This window comes from Pseudonaja textilis, chromosome 7 (genome assembly GCF_049901715.1).
Source record: "Pseudonaja textilis isolate UNSWEBS1 chromosome 7, rPseTex1.2, whole genome shotgun sequence".
NCBI lineage: Eukaryota > Metazoa > Chordata > Lepidosauria > Squamata > Elapidae > Pseudonaja > Pseudonaja textilis.
This window is the reverse complement of record NC_141996.1, coordinates 37,088,530-37,115,706: the sequence shown is the minus strand read 5'-3', so window position 1 is coordinate 37,115,706 and position 27,177 is coordinate 37,088,530. Positions and strand designations below refer to the sequence as shown.

Here is a 27,177-nt window from a genome sequence, read left to right as displayed (position 1 = left end):
CTCTGGATAACGTAGTTCTTCAGAATCATCTATAGCTGTTACAACTTCCCTATTATTTACATATGGAGGGGACATAGGGCCAACTGCAATTCATAACTTCCTAAAACTGTCTTCCCACCATATCGTGGGCTTCCATTTGTCTAACCATACTAGACCTAAAATTAGTGTCTCCCTCATCTGTGGTACTACAATAAATCGTAAAGACTCCCAATGACTCCCTATCTCTAGCTTGATAGGGATTATCATTATTGTAGCAGGACTCCCATCTAATAATGAACCATCCACTTGTTCAAAACGCATAGGATTGGGCAGTTCTTCCACTGCTAACTGTAATTCATTGACCACTTTTTTACTAATTAAACATCTAGTACATCCAGTGTCGATTAATGCTCCATACTGACCCATCAATTTACTTGTTAGATTTTCCAATACTACTGGTATAACAAATGGTCGCACAGGATTACTCACCAAATCATCCTCATCCGGACTGTCATCTCCACTATCGTATGACCCCGAGACTACCTTGGGTAGTTGTTTGCCATCAGGTGTTTCCTCTCATGTCTATTCATTATTACTTCCGTGTTTGTTTTTTGTGACACCCCTTGAGATCTTTCAGATGTAACTGTCCCTTGTTTCGTACCATGGGGCATGATACCACCTGGTAAATTGCTACTTGTGGTGCTAGGAATATGAGCCACCTGTTTTCTATCATTGGGTTCGATAGATGGACACTCCATTGCCCTATGTCCCAGACCTTGGCATCGGAAACACCTCATGGACCCTATTCCCCTTTTAGTCTCCTCCCCCATACTGCTCCTACTGGTTGTCTTTTGGGCCCTCCAAACGTAGGACAGAACTCCCTCAGTCCCACATCCAACTCCACAACTGTTTTATACCATTCCCCCAGTTTCTGGGGAACCCCCCTATAAAGACAAGCCTGCCTCAATCCTCTATCCAAACCAGATCTAAATTTTCTAATCAATAGTCTTTCTGGCCAGGTGTGCAACCTAATTGCTAATTTCTAAAATTCTCTGACATACTCCACAGCAGGCCTCCCATCCTGCTTCAGTGACATTAATGCTTCTTCATATTGATGTATTCTTTACCTATCTTCAAACTGAACTTTGAGTGCATCCAAAAACAAACCAACATCAATCAATTCCTTTGCATGTACACTATGCAACTCTGCAGCCCAATCAGCAGCATCACCTGTTAACACTGTAGTTATTGTAACTATAATAGACCATTGAGAAGGATCACAATTTGAATATAATTCTAGGTGGTTCACAATTTGGCTTAAAAATAATGCTAACCGATCAGAGTTCCCATCAAAGGAAGTGTTTATAGGAGGAGGACCACCCCAAGCCATTCTTTGGGGCCAATATCCAGATGTGCCTGATGGACCCCAGGAGTGAATTGTTTGTTTATTCCCCATTTGTGCATCCCTAAATTCAACCCTGGAACCTGGGACTGGTTTGGAGGCTTTACTCCGAGTTCCTGATGCTCCTATTACATCTGTTAATAATTCATCTACTTCCATAGAAAATGCTCCCTCCTACACATCTCCCTGCTATCTCTGGCACATGAACTAAAGAAAGATGTGTCTTCCGTTCTAAATCCCCTCCCTGGACTTTACGAAATGGTCAGGGGAGTAGAGTCACGAATGCTTAAGTCACCATACTTGACATTCCAACGTACTAGCATTTAAACTGGTCGTAGAAGTACTACATTCATCTTCATCAGCAATCCATCGTTCTCTCCACATCTCAAATGTCCCGGAGGTCAGCGGCATAAAAGTAGGAGGTTTCCCTTGTGAAATCTTTCCCCTCATATCATCTCTCAATTCCAATCCTGCTTTCCGTTCCTTCTGGATTTTCGGCCTTACCACAGGCTGAGGATCCTCTTCATATCTCGCATTATCTGTTTGTTAAATTTCCAAAGACACCACATTATCGTCCAATTGAATTGAGGGCTGCTCAGGCACCACGCCAGCCCCTCCAACAGCATTATCCACATCCACCTCCAAAACATCCTCAAAACCTCCATCAACAGCAGTACCTTCAGCCATAATATCACAGGTAACTAAATATTATAGGATGTAAGAGATCCAACTTTCCTCTCAGCTACTCTTTGGCACAAATGCAGGGAGAAAATAAGACACTCTTCACTTCAGTATTTTGTAACACAAAACTTATTGTTTATTCCTTCCTCCACAAGGAGTCCAAGATAATAGCTAAGCAAACGAAATAAAGTTGGATCTAACCCGAGTTTCGATATTTATAATGATTTCACCTCATTACCCTTCATTACCCCTGATTACCCTTATTACCCATGATTACCATTTTTAATGATAATTATTTGTATGAACTCAATCCCATGAATCGTGGTTAATGCATAGAGTTTCACCTCACAGCATTTTTAATAGACCGTGTATATATAATTATGATACAGAGTTTATTCTGATGAAGAGGAATGCCATCCTTCAGGTTGCTGTGGCTTCAATGCAAATGCATGTGTTGTGTAGTCACAACACAAAGTAACAACCTCTTCAAATTTAATTTGGCATACAGCTATTTTGATGGTTAGGATCACTCTAGAGAGCATCTATCACCTTTCTGTATAAATGAATAGACATAAGTTATCTTTCAGTGTTTGAAATAAATACTTGTTATCTTTACTGGATTCCCACACATAATATATGACAGTTAAACTTATGATACTGATGGGCTAAGAAAGTTAAAACACAACTCAGAATTCAATATAATTGCAATTTGGTTGGATCATTGCAGTCCAGGATAGAGAGAGTTATCTATTTAGCTTCAGTTAATATTGATCTACTTTGACACAATCTGACTATCTTCTAACAATCTGATGGTAAACAAAGTTTAATCACAAGTGCCTAGAGAGATTTGTCCCAAATGAAAAACAATTGTGGACACACATACATTTGATAAGAATGTACAGCCTTTTTTGTATTGATTTTGTATCATCAGAAAAATGTAATCTTCTAGAACAGTGGTCCCCAACCTTTCTGGCTCCATGGACCAGGAGAGAGAGAGAGAGAGAGAGAGAGAGAGAGAGAATGTGTGTGTGTGTGAAGGGATGGTTTTACATGCACAACATAGATCCTGCGCATGGGCAAATGAAGCTTTGCACATTCACCCAACACTTCCATGGCTCAGTACCCTGGGGTTGGGGACTCCTGTTCTAAAAGACAGGCATTGCAACTATTATTCCACATTAGCTTGCCAAACCAGAACGCTTTGGGGAATAGATGAAAGCAACTTATTGGGGTTAGACAGAAAAAAATGCTGTGCCATAGTTAGGTACAAATGTGGAAAGGCCAATATCATTTGGAAATACAAATACAAATATTTTCACTGAAACTTGCTAAAATACTTTTTCAAGTTGATAGTATTTTATGTAAGAATCTTAAGTGCCTTGATCAACTAATACCATGGGAATATGCTTTAACTTGCTTTCATTAGGTATCACAAGATACTGTGATACTAGGTTTTCATTAAAATCTACAAAAATTCTATTTCAAACAAACTTTTCATACAGCTAATTGGTACACATAAATAAGCCCAGTGTTCTGAATTATTTTCTGCATATGTAGTAAGTTCATTTGCCTAACCTTTGTTTATTAAATACAGATTTTCATGGGGAAAGGAAAGTTTTTTCTTATTTAAAAAAAACCGGTAATGTGGAGGATTAAGAAGATTAAATATGACATCATTCTTTTGTCTGTGTCAAGGTTTTATCACACAGTACACTGAGTGAGCATTAAGGCTTTGGGTTGGAAATGCTCCCACAGACAGAAAAATAATGGATGAAACAGTGAGTAAACAAGATAGACGATATTATTTAATGTATTTCTAAAAGTAAAACTGCAACAGCAGGAGAGGTAAACCATAGGATGTGAAAGCTGAAGACTGCAGAAATAAGAAGAAACTTCAGATAAAGAAAAGTGGAATGTTTTTTCTTTGAATTTGCAATGCCTCATATTATTTGCATCCTTTTCATCACATGAGTAGACTATTTCTTAATAAGCAGACTACTGGAATGAAAGATGACTGATACAAATTGATTTTTGTGGATTGGAAGACATGGTCCTTGCATTAAAACTGCTGCTGTTCACCTTTATTTGGCCTACTTCTGTTTTAGCCTATAACAGCGATCATCATAATCATTGCTATAGCCACCAACATACTCAAAGGTCATTCATGAAAAGACATAACAGGTGAGTGAGATAGCCAGCAAGCATCACAACTGATGTTCTTTTAAACTCATGAAATTGAAGGCTTGTATTTGTTATTCCGTTACATTGACTTTAATTTGGTGGAATTATTTAATTACCATATATATAGAGAAGCTTTTTAGCTAGCTATTCAATTTCTATTTGAGTTCATGAAGTTTAATGCTGTATTTTAAGACACAGACAATTGGAAACTGTACATTATTGGCCCTACCAAAATATTGTAGGGAGAAGAGAGCATTCTCTAATATCAAAATCTAAGTTTTAAATTCTTAAGCATTGCTACTTTGAGTTACAATCCAAAGAACAGGGTTGACTTTCAGATTTAGGCTTCTATATACAGATTGCCCCTGTCTCTAATTCTCTAGAATAGATCATCGATCAAAATGCTGCAGATTGGAGAACAAAAGAAGTCAGGCAAATTCCTGTAGAGCTTTGCATTTCAAAAGTTCAGTATGGGATTGGGAAGAGTCGTGTTTGAATGCAGAGACCCAGAGTTTAACATTGTATGAGATTACTTTGTACATAGCTTCTGATCTACTCAGTGTGAGGGACTGGAGAATAGAGATGAAATGTTGTCACCCTTAGCTCTTTAGCAGAAAAACACATGTCTTACATGCTTTGGTATATCTGTAGTTATCTGGATCAGTTCCCTCACTTTAAGTAAAAATAGGTCCTTTTATATATATTCTTATTTTGACAAAAATGCAGAAGTCATAGTTAGCATTTTGCCACTACAAGTTATTTGCAGTTCCATAGTAAGGGGAAAAAAGTAAACTAGCCACTGATCAGGGATTAGGTTTCATTTAAATTTAGCATTTAATTCATTTAATTTCACCAAACCCTCGACCAAGACTTATTTATAAGTCTTTAAAATGAGAAGAATGCAGCAAGAATCCAAAGCCTGGAACAGGAGATTATGAGTAAAATGTCAAGCAAGGGTATTTGCAGAGTGCGGCAAAAAGAAAGGCAAGATCACAGCATGATAGTGCAACTGAAGTTCTGTGTATGTGTGACAGCCATAAAAAGGCAGAACTAAAAACATCATGATTGCCATCTTCATTTTGCCTACCACCCCTATGGATACTCTTAATTCCCATAATCTACCCAGGACTCCACATTAATTATGGAAAATGGAAGTCTGACCAATGGGTTGATCACTTAAAGAGACAGAGAGCTAATGCTGCCGCTGTTATTTTTATGTTGAGATTATTATTTATCCAGCTAGTCTATAAATAGAGTCTTATGGAATGGCGACAGTATGACTGACCTTATTTGCACTTAGAAATGCAATGGGATTTGACCTGGAACATATTTAGATAGAAAATTGCTAGTGCTGTATTCTTTAGTAGGAAATAAGTATCAATTCACTAGAAGAGGGCAATATGAAGTCAGTGTTGCACTGTTGTGAAAAAAACCTACATAATAATAATCCTCTGAATTAACAAGGAACCAAATTCAGTTCAAAGGTGATGCTATTTTTTATGATAAAATAAATAAATGAAACCAACAATTGTCCAGCGAGTTGCTGTTATAAATTAATCCCATGCAACTGATGCTTACGAAAGTAACATACCAGCTTTCTCAAGAAAAATAAGCCAATTATAGATAGAATTAATTACAGTTAAAGCAAACGTACACACATACATAAATTTAGTATCCTTTTATCTAGATAGAAATTAACTTTTATATGGCTTTAAACTTCATTAAAAGGAACAGAAAGTTTTGTTGCAAATCTAATTTCTATGATACAACATAATTCACAAACTATTTAACTACTTGTTTTAATTCTTGTTTGTTGTGTATTCTCCATTTTGTAGACTGAAAACAGCCATTTCAGTTTTTAGATTATCCAAATGTTAACTAGATTTTTTTTTAAAAAAGGATCAGAGAGTTTCTTAAACCTGATTTTCTACAATCTTTTTTTAAATTTTAATATAAGATTATTGGACATTTTGCCTTGCTATAGTGAACATTTTCCCACCAAGTCCATATATGAAACCATAATTTGGAAACTTGATTTCAAAACACAGTTTCACTATTATAAATAACTGCAGTGCACTCTAAGACAGTTTTTCTCAACTTTTACAATCTTAAAATGTGTGGCTTTTAACTTCCAGAATTCCAAGCTTTCCAAGACAACCCTCACTGACAATCCCCACAAGCTTAAACTGCTTGTTTCCCATTCTGCTTCCAGCTGTTTCTTAAGCTAACTTCAGAAATTTCAGTCCACTAACAAAACAGCAGGAAACAGGTAATCCTACTGTTCCTATAGTCCCCTGTAAGCCAAAATAAACTTTGTAGCAGGGAAGAAGTGATAATTCACCTTCAAACAAAAACAAAAACAAAACAAAGGAGCAATGTTTTTATATTACAAATTGAAAATGAAAGGAAAAAGAAAAAGGAAAGAAATCTTGCAGTACTCCAAGCAGGTGTTAGGAAGGAGAGGAAAAGAAAAGTAGCTGGGACAGAAAGTGAAAGGGGATCTGAAGAATTGTAAGGATTAAATGGAGTGTACTTGACAAAGGGGAGATAATCCTTATCTTCTGACTATTCATTTAGCCACTCTTCAGTGTTATCATGACACTGAAGAAATAATGCTTATAACTGGTCCTCAGAGTTGTGCTCATCCCTCACACAACTGGTTGCAGTGCCCCATGATCATGATTTCCAGGAAGTCAATGGGAAAGCTGGCAGGGAGGTTGCAAGTTGCTGAGGTAAGCATCTCCTATCCATGCATCTTCCTTCAGCTCTTGCCAACTACTTGTGTGCTCTTTCATACTCTCCCCAAGTCTCATCATGTCTCCCTTCCATCCTTCATGAACCTTAGGAGCCCTATTGGTGCAGTGGTTAGAATGCAGTATTGCAGGCTAACTCTGCCAACAGCCTGGAGTTCCATCCTGATGGAGCTCACGATTGAACTCATCCTTCCATCCTTCCAAGGCCAGTAAAATGAGGACCCAGATTGTTGGGGGCAATAGGCTGACATTTTAAACAACCCAGAGAGTGTGTAAAGCACTATAGGACAGTATATAAATCAAAGTGTTATTGCTATTTGCACATCCTCCTGTAGCCTTGCCACACTTCTCTTGCACCCTCACATGCCTTGGGTACCCTCATACATTGTTTCAAATCCTTGCCATGCATCTCTCATGCTCTCGAATACCCCCACACATCACCCACCCAACAGCCATTTATCTTCCTACCAGCCTGCTTGTGAGTTCCTGTGACTTACAAGTTATTGTCAACCTCCCCAGCGGTTGTGGGAATTTGGCAGGAAGTTGCCTCACCTAATGATCTTTGGCAAAAAAAAACTTTAGTCCCAACTGCCTTCATAAATTGAGGACTTCTCAGAGTTGGCTTGTTCATGCATTAATATGTGGATTGGACCAAAACCAGGGTTGGATTATCTCTCCATATTTTGCTTGTAGGGTTAAAATCTTTTGACTTCTTTATACAAGAAACTAGAGTGATCTAATAATTGCTGGCAGATATATAGTATATAATATGAATAGTATATGTCCATATCTTTGTTTATTTATAATGCAGCAAACAACAATTTAAGGCAAGGAAACTAGACAGCACTAAAGTACCACCTGTGAAATCAGAACAACTTCTCCATATAGAAAACCATGATTTTGCCATGAGACCTGGCTTTGGAGGTAAAATAGCCTATTCTATTCTATTCTATTCTATTCTATTCTATTCTATTCTATTCTATTCATTATTTCTCCTGATTTTTTCAATTATTATTTTCAATTTATTTGGGGTTATTTATTTATTTATCAAATTTTGAAACAGCCACCTCCCTCACAGAGAGGTTCTGGGTGGTACATAGATCAAATATTAAGACATTGTTTTTTGTAGAGAGTAAAAATGTTCCCAGATTGCTGTCTGCTAAATAGCTGCTTTGTGACTGACCACTTCCACCACTACAGCCATTACGTGACAATCTTTAACATACTCTTAACATTTCTAGCTAAGGTAACCCTTATGTTAACATTATAGACAAGCCTGATTTGTACAAACTGAGGCAACTTACAGTTAAAGGTATACTATTCTCTTCCTTGGTGATCGTATAACCATGAGAATGCTGCAATGGTCACAAGTACGAAAAATGGACATAGGTCATTTTTTTCAGTGCTGTTGGAATTTCAAATGGTCACTAAATGAATGGTTGTACATTGAGGACTACTTGTAGCACATTATATTTCCAGGCCTGCTGGCTTCTCTAATATCTGCTTGCCCACTTGACCCTTGTAGACCTACTGTATTTTGAGATGAAGCATCCAACATTTTAAATTCCCAAGAATTCATAGCTTTACATGAGGGTATTTAAGGAAATACCAACTAGCGGGTGCCCTGCGATCACCAACCTTTGAAGAAGTAAGCAAAAACAAGTGACCAAATGTGTATACAAGTTATATCCAGTATCTCTGATAGTTCCCATTGATCTTAGGTTGTTGCCAACTGCTATATGTAATCAGAAGGCTCTCTTCTGTTTGGAAAAAAGTGTTCATACAATTGCTTCTAAAAGAACTTCAAAGCAATAGTGAAGTCCGTATTTATGCTGTGGTTAAATTCTGATGAAGCAAAAGACTTAAAATGTTCTCAGACTCTTTTATTGCTGATGTTTGTTCTCTGTATGTTAAAGGATCACCTATCCCAGTTGGCATTGATGTGCAAGTAGAAAGCATTGACAAAATTTCAGAAGTTGACATGGTAAGTTTTTCTTCAGTTGCTGAAAATGTAATTCAAAAAATGCAGGTGATATAATTAGCAATTTGATGATAGAGAATAAGGGAAAAAAATTGGGCAGTGAGGAATTTTCAAATAATTGTATATAATTCACTGAATAAGTGACCATGTTTTATACAATTAATTATTCTGTTTCCTCTCAAACTGTATCTTTATCTGAGAAACTGAAAAAGACTTTATAAAGCAAACATTTTTATGTCATAAGCATAATGAAGACCTATTTATTCATATAATAATAGACTACAATTAATTTTTCACTATATTCATGACAATAATGCAAAAAGGAAATTAAGTGTACAAATTAAGAGTAGGCAGACAGAAGTTCTAAATAGTCCTATCAAATGAAAAGAGAGATGACTTATTCACATCATTGTGTAACTTGCAGAGAATGTCCTTTCAGCTTTATAATATTGATTTTTTATGACATTTAAAACCTGTAATGCCCCAGACAAGAATCCAAAATTATAGGGCGTATCTCTTTTAAATACAGATTATAAAATATTCACGACGATCATAGCTGAAAGATTTAAAAAAATATCTAAATCAATTTATACATAGCGACCAAAACAGCTTTCTCTCAAACAGACAAACAAAATTTAATGTGAGAATAGTATTAGATGCTCTTGAATTTTATGAAGAATATAATGATTGACAGGCAGCCTTTTTATTCCTAGATGCCCAGAAAGCCTTTGACAACATAAATTGGTCTTCTTTAATACAGTAGCTAAAATACATGAATATTGGTGAATTTTTTTTTAAAGATAATTATGGTGATATATATGCAACAGGAAGCAAAAATAATAATAAATGGAGAATTGTCAAGTACAGTTTATATACAAAAAGGTACAAGACAAGGTTGCCCCCTTTCTCCACTATTATTCATATATACATTGGAGGTCTTAATGAGAATAATCAGACAAGAAACACAGATTAAAGGATTGGAAATTAAAAAAGAAAATTTTAATTTACAAGCAAACGCTGATGATTTAGGGTTTTTTATAGAAGATCCTGAACAAACAGGTCCAATATTATTAGAAAAACTTGAAGATTATGGAGAAATAGCTAGTACAAGTTACAATTGCACTGAAAAAAAGTGACCTATGACCCGTTTTCAGACTTACATTTATTGCAGCATCCCCATAGTCATGTGATCAGAATATGGGGACTTGGCAACTGGCATGGATTTATGTCAGTTGCACTATCCCATAGACTTGTGACCATGATCTGTAACCTTCCAAGATGATTTGGTAAGCAAAGCTAATGGGAGAACCCAGATTCCCATAGCAACTGCATGATTCATTTTACAACTGCAGTGATTTGTTTAGCAACTGTGGCAAAAAGGTCATAAAATGGAGCATAACTCACTTAACTGCCTTGGAAATTTGGGGCTCCTTTGAGGTCAGAATTTGAGGATTACATGCATTCTTCCATTAATCTCAATTTCTTCATATGTATTTTCAAAATATGCCAGCATAGGCAAATACATCATATGAAGATAATGTCAAAATTATGATGTTTGCATTGTGATGTCATGATGTAAATCTTGCTCTTATGTACTTGTATTATCTGGTGCAATTACAGTTATAGAGTTTGTTTCATCATACTTATCCCTCTAGCTGTCCATGAACATAGAGGTCTACAAGAATCTGTGAATATTAATAGGCAAATTCAGATGAATGTTTGAATCCAAAAGGAAGCTATTATAGTTTAACTCTGATATATTAACATTTTGAACATCCATTATAAAAATTATCTCAACCCTCCAATTTTTTAAAGAAAAGATTTATAGGTGTTCAGCAGAGAGAAACCAATTTTTCCTAAACGTATTGTAATTTTAAATCTATTGAAATATTGAATAATAAACTTACCATTGAACATATGCAATCTATACTGTGGAAATATTGGTTATGTTATATGAAACAATATTCCATCATAGCAATAGCAATAGCACTTAGACTTATATACCACTTTATAGTGCTTTATATCCCTCTCAAAGCAGTTTACAGAGTCAGCATATTGCCCCCAACAATCTGGGTCCTCATTTTATCCACCTTGGGAGGATGGAAGGCTGAGTCAGCCTTGAGGCTGGTGGGATTTGAACTGCCAAATTGCAGGCAGCCGATTACCAGCAGAAGTGGCCTCTAGTACAGCACCCTAACCACTGTGCCACCGAGATTTATTCTGTGAATAAATTAGTTTGTTGTTGTTGTTAGTTGCAAAGTCATGTCTGACCCAATGCGACCCCATGGACAATGTTCCTCCAGGCCTTCCTGTCCTCTACCATCCTCCCCGGAGTCCATTTAAGCTCATGCTGACTGCTTCAGTGACTCCATCCAGCCACCTCATTCTTTGTCATCCTGTTCTTCTTCTGCCCTCAGTCATAATTAAAAATAAATAAATAAATAACCTACGGAGCTTACTTAAAATGGCTTTACAATCATTTGAATTCAAAGGGAGGGACAGATGTTACAAGGTATATTGAGATGTGAACAAAGCATCTCTCTGCAGCTCCTTAAAGCAGTTCCACCTTCTCTTGAAACCGTGTTTGTTCATAGTCCAAAGTATGTTTTTGGCTTTTAATGCCAATAGTCGAACTACTAATTTATATTAATAGTTTAACTACTAAAAAATAATGTTAGCCATGATAACTTTTACAGATTATATTAGTAAATGGATGAATGCATATCTGGTATTTTTCCTCTCGTTTCTTTATAGGATTTCACAATGACTTTGTATCTCAGGCATTACTGGAAGGATGAAAGACTCTCATTTCCTAGTACCAGAAACAGAAGCATGACCTTTGATGGAAGATTAATAAAAAAGATTTGGGTACCTGACACATTTTTTGTTCATTCTAAAAGATCTTTTATCCATGACACAACCATGGAGAATATTATGTTACGTATCTATCCAGATGGCAATGTGCTCTTCAGTTTACGGTAAGCACCGATCTCTTGCCTTTCAATCAGGAGAATACATACAACATGGGAGAATACTTATGGGGAGTGGGATACATTAGTCCTCCCATAGTTGGTACCTTCTAGATGTATGGGAATATTCCTCCCCATAATTCTTAGGAGTGGTACAATTCTACAACATGTTTGGAATATGTATATTTAAGGAAAGCTAGTTTATTTGTATAACTTATAGAGCCTATGCCATTATATTACATCAGTGTTGTGTGACTTTCAGCTCCACAGACCACTTTCACTGCAATGTTTCCTCCATGTCTGTCTAAACTTGCCTCTGTCTAGCCATCAAAAGTATTAAATAATGTATTAAATAAGCCAGATTCTCTGCATCTTAATTTATCCACACTGCCAAATGGGGATTATAGTAACAAATTGCGTTGGTCTGGTGTAAAACAATTAAAATATAGTAATGTATGTTTTGCCGATTCTCTAAGAATACACAAACTTTGCTTCTGCTGATTACACAACAAGTTGTCAACATAATGTTATTATCATTTTCCTGTGCTCTGAGGAAGGAATCCTTGGGATGAATTTCAGACAAAAGATGGGCCTCTGGATCGGTTGATGACCTTGTATGTTCCATAGGAGATCAGCCCAGCTATTGATCTAAAAACTCTCCCAGTGTAAGGTTGCATTAGAAAGTTCAGTTAAAAAGCTCAAGGTAAAGAAAAAAATTCTGGTCATAAACCAAAAGGAAAAAAAATGAATGAAAGAAAGAAGGTTGGAAAAGCATGCAGAGTACTGTATGGCTCCTGGACTCTTCCCAATCCCTTTAACAAAGGCAGTCTTATGTTCAGATAAATGTATTCACTATGTAGCCTATGGTGAGCTGCATAGGCTCTACTCTGGATCAGATGACGTGGAGGGAGGAGGAAAAGGAGTTTATAATGGAGCAGTCATCTATATTTTAAGCTGCTGTCCAAATGTGTTTTCTAGCTGCGTATCTACTGGGAGAATATTTTTTGTCTACAGCCCACAACCAGGTTCTGTGCATTTCTGAAATCAGTTTTTCTTTTGCCATTTATTCCTTCTTATATCAGATTTGTTCAGGGGATTATGCTGCTGATGGACAGGCAATTGGTTCCTTTCCATACTTTCTTTCCAATGTTTTGTTAGTTTGGGAAAATAAAAAGAAAACAGGAAGTAGCAGAGAGGAGAGTTTGGTAGCAAAGGTTCCCTCAATGACAGAAAGATAACAGTAATGTTAACCACTACTGTCTAATCCCTGCTTCCAAAATGGCAGCAGCTGAGAGTTTCATGGTGCTGGAGAATATCACCCTATTTATCTTGATGTGATCGGGATATGATAAAGTGGGAAAGAAAATTGAGCCTTTTCGCATTGTTGGATATTTTCCCCTGAAAAGTCCTTTGTAGCTTTGTTTTTGCTATCTTGAAACAAGGGGCAGTCTACATTTGATATATTCCACTTCTCTGAATTAAAATGTGAGGGCACAAGAGTATTTTTAGGAAAACTTGAAAAACAAATATAGGCGCTTAATGAAATATTCAACATTTAAGCGCTTTATATATTTGTGAATCATTTTATGATGATTGAGATTGTCTATTTTTTGCTTTTGACAGGATAACAGTTTCTGCCATGTGTTTCATGGACTTCAGTAGATTCCCACTTGACACTCAGAATTGTTCTCTAGAGTTGGAAAGCTGTAAGTATAGCTTTGCTAAAAAGTATGTTTTTCAAATGTATAATTCATTTTAAAGGTGTGTAAATCAACTTTTGTCTGTTGAAGAATACTAATGTTACCAAATGTTTTTGAGAAGTGACCTCCCACCACATTTCTAAACATTTGTGAAAGAAGTCAGAGGAACCCAAAGGTAATTTTCAAAAGGCAACTGGACTTTCTTTTTCTTTTTTCTTTCTTTTCTTGGAAGACATTTTGCTTCTCATTCAAGAATCCTTCCATTCCCCACCATCCAGTCAGAGCTGAAGAAGCTTTTCAGATGAGAAGAGAAATGTCTTCAAAAAAAAAAAAAATCAAGAAAGTTCAATTTCCTCTTGAAAAAACACCTTCCGGACAACTATGACCTGGATGACTGAGAATCTCCATAGATAAGATAGAGTAACCAGTTTCTATCCTGTGCCAGTAAATATATTGAAAGTTCTAACTTTTCATCTGCCTTATTTCTCTTTGCATCAACTGTGTTCTAAATGATAATGAATGAAAAAAAAAAACAGATAATCCCAGCCATGTATCAAATTTGCCCAAAATCTTAACCACACCCTGGAAACCCTGAAATATGGCTACCATATTGTAATTTGAATATGACAGTTGAAACAAGTTCTACGTAAGATGAGACTATTATTTAGCATATGATGAGCACATGATAAAAGAGAAGGAAACACACAGTATATACACAGTCTATGTAATTATAAGTAAAACTTCTGTGGGGATATGGCAGGGACCTCATAACTGGATGTCCAATTCAGCTATCCAGGTGATTGCCTTTAGTGTTACTAAATGCAGATCTTCTACGAAACCAGAGAATGCATGATTTAGGCAATCTTACACAATACGTTTGATAGTTATCATAAAACCATTATAATCACAACAAGAGGAATATTTCCATCCCCACTGATATAGGGCTGAGGCACTTCTTCCAGTACCACACCTAATTCTGTTCAATTTTGATGAGACAAAGTGAGGCAGGTCAAAAAATGGTGGTTTGGTAGAGGAATGATACGAGTTGATAATATGACATGATTCCATATCATCATTCCTTTGTTTATTTGAAAGGCTGCCAAACTACCATCCTCAAATCTGGTATCATGATAGGAAATGAGCAAGGCAGGACTTGGAAACTGCTTACCAAGAGCTAAATAAGAGATCGGGTGGGCAAAAAAAGATCACGTTATCAATCTTCCCTGCTACAGTGACATGAAATAGATTTCTAATTAAATTATAATTACTTCCACATTTCCATCTATGGGTTACAAAGATGAAAGCTGTAGTCACTAGTGTACTTGGAGTGATGTGGTAGTGATGGCAGTTTGACTAGAGTGCAGACCTTAGGCCTAGGTTATCTCCACTTAGATGCTGCCAAAGGCCAGGAAGAGGATAGAGAGGTTGGTATAGAGTTGGGTCCTGCTGCCAGTGAACTAATACAATGCTGGCACAGGAAAAGGAAGTGTACCTTTAAGTCAGCTTTGACTTTTGATAATGACCCCTGCAGTTTTATTAGCAGCATTTTGCTTGCTATTGCTTCCTTCCTAGGGCTGAGAGAAAGTGAGAGATCCAAGGTCATCTTGTTAGCTTTGAGCCTAAGGCAGGATTCGACTGACTCTCTCCTGTTTTCTGCCTGTTGCCACACCAAGCTAATTCTCATCAACAGAGGAGGGGCCTGTTTAAAAAAATGCACTTGAGCTGTCAAAATGCTAGGTATGTCACTGGTTACACTCAAAGCAGGAAAACAAGAAGTTGAAGATACGTACATACATACGTGCATAATAACAATCACAAGCAACTTTTTAAAATATTTCCACAGATGCTTACAATGAAGAAGACTTGATGCTGTACTGGAAACATGGCAATGAATCTTTAAGCTTAGATGAGTACATTTCTCTTTCTCAGTTTTTCATTGAAGAATTTAGTGCTTCTAGTGGATTAGCATTCTACAGCAGTACAGGTATAGTACTCTTAAGAGTGAGAAATAGATGCCTTTTTTGTATTTATTTTGACCTTAGCAAAAAATAACATCAGTAGGATTACAAAGAAAATCAATTCAAAAATATACTATTTTTCTACACATTGGATATACAGTGTTTATTTAATCTTTGATTTATATATCATTTTACTAACTTTACATGAAATCCATACATTTTATAAAGATAATAAAAGACTTAATGTGTTTTTTTATTAAATGAATGAGCTGAATTTTCCTTACATCCTTTCTTGGAAGAAGTAGGTAGCCCTGTTTGCATTTTAAACCTTATATATCTACTTTGGTTGTTCTATGCAATGTGTCCAGTGCCCTCTAAGCAATTTTCCCAAGGATGAATTTCACCTGAAGGACATTTAAGTAAATATTTACCAAGTTTTTCATAAAAGAGAAATGTCGTTCTTTTAGAAAGACACTATGAAGTCAAAGGATAACATAGCATTGCATGGGCTGGGTATTAAGACTTGTCTATGTTTTTCTTCAGGTTGGTACAATCGACTTTTTATAAACTTTGCTCTACGGAGACACATTTTCTTTTTTGTTTTACAATCCTATTTCCCCTCTATGTTGATGGTGATGCTATCTTGGGTTTCCTTTTGGATAGACCGAAGAGCTGTTCCTGCAAGAGTATCACTAGGTAAAATTTCATTATAAACTATTTAAGGTTGTGTAGTAAGGTCTGGTAGTTAATAGTTAGACTGTATTTATGAAGTGTCTTACAGGAACTGTTTGATTATAGGAAAGCGGTTAATATCATTCTGATCTATATGGTTTTATATAGTTTTTCTTTCTATTATTAGGAAAAAGAATGGATCATCGCCTTCCACAAGTTGTCCATTGATCATAAAGGTGCTCTAAGGTTCAATATAACAAGAGGAAATTATTAGCTCAAATTTTCTTGGAAATGGTCTGTTCTAGTGGGAATAATCACTTTGCTCTGCATGAGAACAACCCAAATGGATTCTCTCACACCCCACACATACACCTATGCGCCCACACTGAGGCAACACATATAAATCCATCCTGAATAGACTTACACATGTAAGGCAAAGGCAGTATCCAGTCTGACCCTGGAGAGAATTGCTGTACAGATGTACTGCACTGTGCTGTAAATTGACACAAAAGAAACTACAGATGCCTCCTATGGTCACTTTTGCTAAAGGAGTTTTAAAAAAAAGATTCAAATGACATATTTCTTTATAGTGTTTTAAATCCCGTTTAAGATACATTTTGAAACCAAATAAATAATTAATCTTTGATGCTTTCTTCTTCAATTATTAATTGTAGAATAAGTGAAAATATATAGCTCACCTGCTTTCTTTCCCAGCTATGATGCTTAAAACATGTTTAATGGATTGTGATATCCTAGCTTTCCATCATGGTTTTGACATATCTGCTTCCAGAATCAGAACTGCAGGAAAGATTTAAAAGTAAACATTAATTTTCCACTAGTCATTCTAATTAACATAACAGTATTCACCATGTGGAATTTTGCTTCTTTTTAAAAATATACTACTGTGTTTCTCCAACAATACACACCCCCATAGGAAGACCCAACATGTTTTTAGGCATAAAATGAAATTAAGCCCCTCCCCCAAATTTAGGCCTATTTTAAAACATGTGAAATTGGGGGGGGGGGAAGGCGGGGGGGGAGCTTGCCATTAGGAGTGCCCCACAGGCAGCTACGCCTCACCATCAGCCGCTCCTAACAGCCGAACATGGCAGAGTGCGGAAGGCTCCCTACCCCCACCAAGCGTCTTTGCTGCAGACCCAGGTCAACAGGCAGGTGGCGTCAGCGTGGATGTCCACCGGCAGTGTTTCAGCCACTTCTCAGGCCTCCGTAGCTTCCACAGTTCCCACCGGTGCTGGTGCCTCTCTCGCCAGTGCTGTCTCCAACAACAGTGTCTGAGTCACTCCTGCTTTTCCCCCATCCCCGTAACAACAGGAAAAAAAAAGATTTTGAGGTACCTGGAAGTGCTGCGCGCTGCATTTTGATTTAATCCCGAGCGGCTGGATGGGCGTGAGAAGAGCCAAGTGAGTGTCTCTGCTGCTGCTACCCTTGGTGCTCCAGCCTCAGGCTCTGCAATTTTGCAAAAGTCCCGGTGCACAGCCTATTCCTGCATTCCAAGCATGCCCAGGCTGAGCTGCAGCTGTCCCTCTCTCGCCAGCGCCGTCTCCAACAACAGCAGCAGCAGTGGCGGGAACTGTGGAAGCATTTCAGCCACTTCTCGGGTGGGGGAGCTGCCTCTGTAACTTCCACAGTTCCTGCTGCTGCTGCCGCTGTTATTGGAGACGGCGCTGGCAAGAGAGGGACAGCTGCAGCTCGGCCTGGGCACTTGGAATGGCTGGTGGTGAGGCTTAGCTGCCCGTGGGGCGCCCTAGGTGAGGGTGTGCGGGGATGGTGGAAAAAAATTAATTCACCCCCGAAAAGACATCCTAGCCATTTTTTCGGGCCTCAAAAAAAAAAATAAGACTTGGCCTTATTATATGAGAAACACGGTATTAAGAGCTATCATTTTTTGATAATGATGATTGTAATAATAATATAGGAATTTGTTTAAAAAGCAGTTGGATAATGTTTTAAAAGTGAACAATTGCTATTCTCACTTACCACGGTCGCCACATTTATTACCGTTAAAGTGAAAATAAATGATCTTAAATAAATATTGGGTTTTATATTGAATATTTATAAAATTCTCACCATACAGGAGGCACAATCTGTTCCAAACAGTGAATCCAGGATAATTGTAATCAAACACATTCTTTATACTGCAGTTTTTCCCCAAGCTTGAGTTAAAAGATTTTCTGATTCTACATGCTCAATCATTTTCTCAATCATTTTCAAAGGAAAAGTGGAATAAAATCAGGGTCGGCTTCAATATTTTCAATCAAGACCATAAATTAATTAGTGGTTCTATTAACCTATTGGTATGTATGTGCTGATTGAAATCTGGGAACAACTTTATATGAGGTGTTCTGTGTAATTATTTGTTATAACAAATACTACATTTTCTAGCCATGGAAAGAAACAAGAGAAGACACTCACAGCCATTTATACACATAGCATTTTGTGCATATTTTCATACAATGCAAGAACAAACTGATAATACAGCTCAGCTTATGATCACAACTGAGCCCATAATTTACGTTGCTAAGTGAAAAATGTGTTAAATGTGTTTTGCCCCATTTTACAACTTTTGTTGCCACATTTGTTAAGCGAATCATTGCATTTGTAAATTATTAACACAGTTGTTAAATGAATCTGGTTTCCCCATTGATTTTGCTTGTCAGAAGGTCACAAAAAGTGACCACATGATGCTGGGACACTGCAACCATCATAAATGTGAATCAGTTGTCCAGCATCAGAATGTAAATCACATGGCCATGGGGATGCTGCAAGGGTCATAAGTGTGAAAAATGGTCATAAGTCACTTTTTTCAGTGCCGTTGGAACTTTGAACAGTCACTAAATGAACTGTTGTAAGTCAAGCACTATCTGTATAACCCTCTTAACTTGCTTATCTGTCCTCCTATCTTTTCCTTTCTTTTGGCAGGTATAACTACTGTGCTGACGATGTCAACCATAATTACCGGAGTTAGTGCCTCAATGCCCCAGGTGTCTTATATAAAAGCTGTGGATGTTTATTTATGGATCAGCTTCCTTTTCGTCTTCCTATCTGTTATTGAATATGCAGCTGTAAATTATCTCACAACAGTGGAAGAACGAAAACATCTGAAAAACAGAGGAAAGGTATATATTTGCAAATATTTTTCTCATGTAAAAATATTCAAAAATAAGTTAAACAATGATACCATATTATGTAGTACCAATATTATCTCTCTCTGTTTCTTTTGATAATGTTCATTCTAAACATGGACAAATTAATTTCAGCTTAAAATAGTTTGGTTTAGTTTATTGTCACTCCACTTCGTACAATGAAATTAAATGCCATCTTCAGTGTACATTTTAACTATACAAATAAAACACACACATCCTTCGCATTCTATACAATTGAATTGAAAACCCCTGATATTGCATTAATATTGCACTATAAAGTAGAATTCTATATAGTTACTGCTATATTACTATATATAGCTATATATTGCTATATACTAAAATAAAACTCCTCATGGAAACTAGATCCAATGGCGTTGTCATTGGATATTGGAAAGTTCCGTTTTTGGAGCAGAAATGCATAGGGCCCTTCAGAATCAACATCACAAGATATTTGACATTAAGGGTTCCAGATTTAGGAAAGGAGACCTGGGAAGAAGCAGGGGACAGGGTCTGAGAATGACTGAGGCTCCTAATTTGCTCTTCCTTAAATTAGACGCTGGACGACAGTTCATAAGTTTAATATTCCTTTTCTTGTTTGAATTTATTTGTACCAAAGCATATGGAAGGGCTGCAAACAAACATTGCTTTTCTTTGCAATCTGTCACCTATGCTACAATGGAAATATCAGAGCATGTTGGAATGTTCTGCCTAGGAGTGCTTTATTATTTGATTTATTTTGAGCACCTGGAGGCATTACATGACTGTTTCCTCCAGAACTGTTTGGGACTCATCAGTTATTCTGTATATGAACAGGACAAACCAATCATATATCCACTCCTGGTGCTCAATATTTCCAATTAAAATAGCATTTCCCCCCTTAAGCTTCCAACCAGCTGTGCCAATTTTACGCAACGCACGCATTACAGACCATTGACAAAGTGCTGCTGTCAGTTGATCTCTGGTGGTGGTAACTACCTGGCACAGATTTGCTAGTTTAGGCTGCTGCTGGCATACCTCCTGTCCTCCTAGGTCTTCAAAGGCCATTCTTCTTTGAGCAGAAAGAGAGTGTGCTTCTTCCAAACTGGGCCTTGCCCCTTTATCCACCAGGACTCCACTGTCCATCATACCTGAATGCTTCCCCACTGTTAGCAATAGGGCTTTTTTGGACTACTAATAGTAATAACCAAATTTCAGAGACATGAAAACAGCCTCTTCTCCTTTTATGGATACCCTTCCACTCCAGGCAGTTGACTGGAAAAGTTGGAGAAGGGAGAAGAAGTTTTAACAGGCAACAAAATAGGGGTGTCTAGTTATCTGTCAAAACTACTGAAAATCAGAGTAGAAGCAATGGCAGATAATTTTTCCATGTGCTGGTAACACTAAGAAGGTATGTGGAATACAGTGTTTCCTTGATGGGAAATGAGGATATGTCTTTCAGTTGCAAATCAGAACAGAGGCCATTGGTGTTGGCATAAGGACATTTGTTTTCTGGTGGCTGAGATAAAAATGAGTACTTTAGCTGAAGCAGTAGTTGATATAAATGAAAATATTGGAAAATAAATCCTCTTGATTCTCTTAGGTAGACAAGGAATATCATTGATGAAAATACCTCTGTATTAATTTAAAAAATGAGAAGTTTAAAACTATCAAGGAAACATTTTCTTAATATTTGGCTTTGGATGATACGAAGAATAGTTCAGGACAATTGCTAGGCTTGTTAGAATGCAACAGTTTGAAACCAGATTTGTCCATAACCAAGAAATAGGAAGAAGTTTCAAGCAGTCATACCATGAAGATGGCAAAAAAGACCCAAAGAATATAAAATTTAACTTCATTATAATCAATGCTTCTATTGGAGGCATGGAATTCACTGAAATTCTTTTAATATTCTTTCATATTGGCTTCGCTGGCTTTTCTACAATAAAACAAAGAAGTTCTTTGTATGCCTTAATGCTTGCTGTATCTGTTTTCTATTCAGCCTGACACAGACTGCGGAAGACTACAGCTGCAACAACATGAGATTCCCAGTGATACAAATCCATTGATTCAATTGTTCTTCCTTCTAGGTTGCTGGTTTGTATAACATTGATGCAATGCAAGCCATGGCCTTTGATGGGTGCTATCATGATACTGACATTGATCTTGCCACCTTGAGTGTTCTTTTAGAAGAGGGAGCAGCACGCGAGCGAGCACCCAGCATCACCCATCTGGATGAAGGTCCCTTAAAAAGAAAAAGATTTTTGAAAGGAACTGTGGGCAGAATTATTTTGCAGAATAACCACGTCATTGATACATACTCCAGGATTGTATTTCCTGCAATATATATTGTATTTAACTTTTTTTACTGGGGTTTATATATATAAATGAAGAGAGTCATAACTATTTTACTTATTTTATTTTCATGTGAACAACTGAGACTTGGTATAGTAAGTTAAGGACTCCCTTAGTAGGTGAGCTGGATTTCTTGTTGATTACACTTTTTTTAAGTTCAGCTAAGAACAGGTAGGTGCTAGTACATTCTAGTATATACATTGTTTAAATATACCCAAGCACTGATCAATATAAAGATGATTGAGACTAAAAAACAGAATATAGCAACAAATGGACAATTCTACTCCAGTCTCTCTTCTGCCATCATCAGGCTTCTGTATTGTGTTCGTCTGTGAAAATAGTCTGACTCACAGACGAACACAATACAGAAGCCTGATGATGGCAGATAAGATTCGGCCGAAACATTGCTACAACTTTAAAAGCACAACTATAATGACGTGGGAAAATACCCGAACAAAGCTGAATACCATATATATATATATACACATACATACATACATACATAGTCTGATCCCATAAGTAGATCAGTTATGACTCTGCCACTTGTAAAACCAATGTCTCCCCTCCCCCAACAATTGTTTGATCTCATATCCAATTTTTGATTAAATTGTATTATGTATTTCAGAAGTCTTGATTTCAGTTTTTTAAAAATTATTGTGGAGATTATGAGCTGACTGTGTTTAGGAAGGAAGTCTTGTTAGCCAAAACAGATAATGTGATGATGATAATGATGATGATGATGATACTATATTCTCAGATAAATTCATATGGTATTGTACACAAACTAGGTGTGAATTATATGTATTTGTTTTGATTAACTACAGGAGGAGATTTTAAAGGGGGGAATGACAAACACAGAGGAATAGGTTGTTTAATATTTGTTCTTCTGTTTTCTGTTCCAAAGTATTTCCACTTCTTGTTAATACTTCACGAGCATTAATATATATACATATAAATACATGAGCTAATTTAGCTCCCAGATATATATAATGTGCATTATACTAAAAGTGTATAAATTCTTAAGGTTTTTAATTAAACCATAACTTTTAAGGAGGTAGCAGTCATTTGCTTCTAAACTGAGAAAATGTAAAGGATACTTGTAAAGATTACATATACATCCCGTATGCTAAGTATGGCTTCTTGCTTGTATACTTTTGAACAATTGTGAAGTGGTTTCAAGAACACTTTTGAATACCGTGCTTTCAAGGCTGATTGGTTTTTATGCATCTAATGAAGCAAAGTTTAATCCATGAAAGAGCATGTAATACTACATTTATTATTTAAAATGCTAGAGCATATTAATAATTCATATTTTAAAACATACTTGCTGAAACCATAATTTCCTATTTATTCTTGATAGCTCCAGAAACATTGGAGTACCTCCATTCATTGCAATAAAATTTCAGAGAAACTGATTTCTAGGTTGCACTTTTAATTAATATTTAATTTTTCAGTTTAATTTTCAGTGTAGAAATATTTTTTGGTTAAAATTATGAAAATTATATGTTGATGGTAATTAAAATAAAAACTATTGTAAAACAAAAACAAACTTGTCTAATATATATAAAGGTATTTCTAGTCAATGCTGAAAAATGAAAACATGGTACTGGTAAGTTTATGAAAAGGCAAAAAAATATTGAATATGTATCATATTTGATGATACCAAGAATTTTGAAGATGAATATTGAGACTAAATGTGGACTCTTTTTATTGGCACTGATGAATAGTAAAGTTAGAAAAGATTTATGGAAGACTGTGTTATATATACTTAAAGTAAGATTATTATATGCACAAAGATATTTCAAATATTGAAATGGAGGAATGTATTCTGAAGACGCCAGAACTAGCATTGCTTGCTGACAAAACTGACTTGCTTGGTTAGGGACAAAACACTAAGTTCTTTGATAAAAGAAACTTTGTATGCACTATTAGCTGAAAATACAAAAAAGTGAAATAGTGATTCCCAGACTAAATGATTAAAAAAAAGATTTAATGAGGGGCTGAAGAAATTATTGTAATGTTGGGAAAAAAGGGAATTAAGGGAAAGGACCAGAAAATAAAGAGAAACAGGAAGCAAACAAGAATGAAAAGAAATTAAATGTTTAGGAGGGTGAGAGATAATGGGTAAAAAAGGAGAGGGAAGGAGATTCCGCAAGGTACTGGCTTGTGATTCATAAGAATAAGTATTGAAAATAGTTAATACTGGAACTGATATTGTTTTTTCTTTCTCCCTCTCTCTCTTTTTTTAATTAACACTATATTAGATATGGAATGTAATGAAATAAATATGGAAATGGGAATTTATAATAAGAATTTCAATTGATGATCAGAGATGTATAAAAATATGAGAATCATTATGGAAAGATTAATATCAGTTTCTATAATTAACTGACTAGATTAATATTCTTCCAATGTATAGGTGACTTACAAGGTGATTGAAAAAATACTATGCGGAATCTGATTTAAAAGATGTGTATATCTGATATGTAGTAGATAGGGAAATATTGTTATGAAAGTAGAATGAAGGTGGTAAGCTCAAACAAACAACTAAAGGGGACAATTCTTAAAATTAATAGAATAAGGATTGCAAATGTGACAGATAAAGGCAATATGAATATAGAAACGAGATAAGAATTTTAGATAACATGGTAAAATAAGATATGAGAATATCCTAAGAAAAATGAAATAAGATATGAACTGAGGTTGGATAAAATAAGGTTAATGAATTTAATATTAATAAGTAATAATGTGATATGAAATCGAATGTAAGATGAATAGGTAACTACGGTCATGTTTGTGTTGAGATGTGAAACCTGGGACCACACTGTTTGCCAAAAGATAATTTTTATTAAAAAAAAAAAAGAAATTGAATAATGAAATTACTAGGTAAATTTAAATAATATCGTGATTGACAGTAGAAGAAATATTGGAATATTGAATAATTAAACAATAAAGGACTATAATTTAATGCAAATATGTGTATTAAGAGAATGGATTTTCTAGTATGCAGAGACTATGATAGGGAAAGCACAGAGTGTATTCCTTTTTTTTAGTATAACTTTTTATATAGGTTTTTACATAGCTAAGAAACAAATACAGAATTGTATTTATTCTAAATAAATTTGTATTTATTATTATTTTTTCTTTATTCTGTAACAAATACAGAATAAAGAAAAAATACAGAAATAAGAAAGACAGCTAAAAAATTATTTTTGCCCTTCTTTACAACCATTCCAAACTCATTATCCCTCTTCCCTTCTTAACATTACAATAATTTCTTTTTCTTTTTGTCAAATTCTTTTTATTGTAATCTCCACATACACATCAATACATAAAGTGTGGGCCCAAGGCATCATACATGTTAATACAGATAAGGATAATAATATTAATCATTTTTCTTGAGATACATCTAGACCAGGTGTATCCAGTTTGTGGGTCACATGTGGCCCTGGACAGCTAATCACACAGTCCCATAAGATAATAAAAAATATAAAAAATAAAGGAAGTTCATTATCAATACACATTAACTGTATTTTTTATATGTGGCCCAAGCCAATTCTATTCACTTTTGACAGCTCAGGCTAGCCAAAAGGTTGCATGTCGATGATCTAAATCAGGGGTGTCAAACTCATGGCGTCGCAGCGGTGTCACATGATGTATCGGGACTTTTCCCCCCTTTGCTAAACTGGGCGTGGGCATGGCCAGCATGTGATGCATCTGGCCTCTGAGCTGCCAATTTGACAGGCCTGATCTAGACCCTAACCTGGCTATGTTTAAAATAGTCTTGGAAACTTGAGTTAATGTCCTCTTGTGTGTCCTGGGTCATTAAGTGGAGCATGGCGGTGCCTCAATGATGAGGGAGACCCTGGGGACCTAGTGCAGGCACAAGGCTACCTGCCTTGGGCCTCCCAAGGCCTCCTCCCACCTCCTGAAATACTCCATGCTCCCATTCTTGTCCCCTGGAGTCACGTGGGCCTCCTCCCCATGGGCCTCCTCCCCATCGCCTGTCACTAATCATTCACTTACCTTTCAAAGATCCCCAGAGCTCTGGCGGTCTGGGTGGGGAAGGAGGACAGGCTGCTCTGTTGCTGGACCTTGTGGCAAAATCAGCACCATAAGCAACCATCTTTTTCTGAGTGAAAAATAACACTGGCAAATCTCTTGGTTTTCTTTTCCTTACTAAAGCTAGCCTGCATTATGCCTTAATGCTGGAGGTATTATGGCTAATGACACCAAGGGAAAAAAATCCTCTCATTTTTTTTTCAAGTTAAAGCTAGCCTAACCAGGTTAACACTAGCATAGAGGCCCTACAGGTCTCTATATCATGGTATGGCTACACTTAGTAGTTCTTTAGCCACTATGTTTTTTCTAGGATGGATTTCATCTGGCACCCTCCTTCAAACTCTGATATGTGAGATAGGGCTTTTACATTTTGTGTAACTTCCTGGCCAATTAAAAAAAAAAAAAACACTATCTCCTTTCTCTGTAGTGTTAAGGCTACAGATATCATTCTTTCTGCCTTCCCTTTTGGGAAGGCTCACTAATCTCACAATGGGTTAAACAGCATCATTTTTTTTTAAAGTAGGTTATTAAAGGATTTTTCCCCCAGCTTTAATAGGTACCAGAAAAACTCAGTGGCAATATATTAAAATACAGAGTTGTACACATCTTAGAAACGTAATCTCACTTAAAAAAAAAAAGGAAAATATAAGGTCCTGAGCAGTGCTAGGATTCAAATAATTTAACAATCGGTTCTCTGCCCTAATGATATCTTCCAACAACCAGTTCACCAAACTGCTCAGAAAGTTAACAACCGGTTCTCCTGAACTGGTGCGAACTGGCTAAATCCCACCACTGGTCCTGAGTACACAATAAAATGATGCTATTCTATTTCTAATTTAAAGGGAACTTTTCATATCAAATTAGACTAAACACATGAAGACAAGTAGAAATACTCAATCTTATGCAAAAAATAATAATAATCTATCCTTTCAAAGTTAACTGTTTTCTTGAAACAGAGTTCTCTTTGTCCCAAATGCTTCTGAATTTTTTCCCCCAGATCCCTAAGTATTTTAGTCATTTAATTCTGAGGTCGTTAGGAAGATATAATGAGCTACTTTGTCTTTTGATTCTCAACATTTGCATTTGTTTTAAAATGACAGCTTTTATCCTTAGGAGAAAGGAAAGGATTTGGTTTAATCCCCATTATCATTTTCTCAAATCATACTTGTTGGTTTGAATACTTGTTTGCTTTGAAACTGCTGACAAACAGTGGAAGTTGTGGGTAGTACAGTATTAATGTGGTTTTGATGTTTTCCAGATTGCCTTAGCCCTTGTGTTGAAAAGTGAATGCTACTCTACATATTTACGCATCTACCACAGAACAAATCACAACAGCACAATGAT

General features: G+C 36.3%; 1 protein-coding gene across 3 annotated transcripts; it reads left to right on the top strand.

The window, feature by feature from the left end:
- The first annotated feature begins 3,786 nt into the window (after positions 1–3,786).
- Positions 3,787–22,054, top strand: GABRR3 (gamma-aminobutyric acid type A receptor subunit rho3). 3 transcript variants are annotated; one of them, XM_087937452.1, is made up of 10 exons: positions 3,787–3,840; positions 4,168–4,243; positions 7,808–7,920; positions 8,913–8,980; positions 11,732–11,955; positions 13,570–13,652; positions 15,490–15,630; positions 16,148–16,300; positions 19,217–19,413; positions 21,507–22,054. In XM_087937452.1, the coding sequence occupies exons 2-10, from the start codon at positions 4,227–4,229 to the stop codon at positions 21,801–21,803; spliced, it is 1,293 nt and encodes a 430-aa protein (XP_087793578.1). In that variant the 5' UTR covers positions 3,787–3,840; positions 4,168–4,226; the 3' UTR covers positions 21,804–22,054. The 3 variants fall into 3 exon arrangements, with proteins under 3 accessions (XP_087793578.1, XP_087793579.1, XP_026556274.1); XM_087937453.1 differs by lacking the exon at positions 3,787–3,840 and having other exon boundaries at positions 4,011–4,243; positions 16,268–16,300; XM_026700489.2 differs by lacking the exon at positions 3,787–3,840 and having other exon boundaries at positions 4,011–4,243.
- The last annotated feature ends 5,123 nt before the right edge of the window (positions 22,055–27,177 follow it).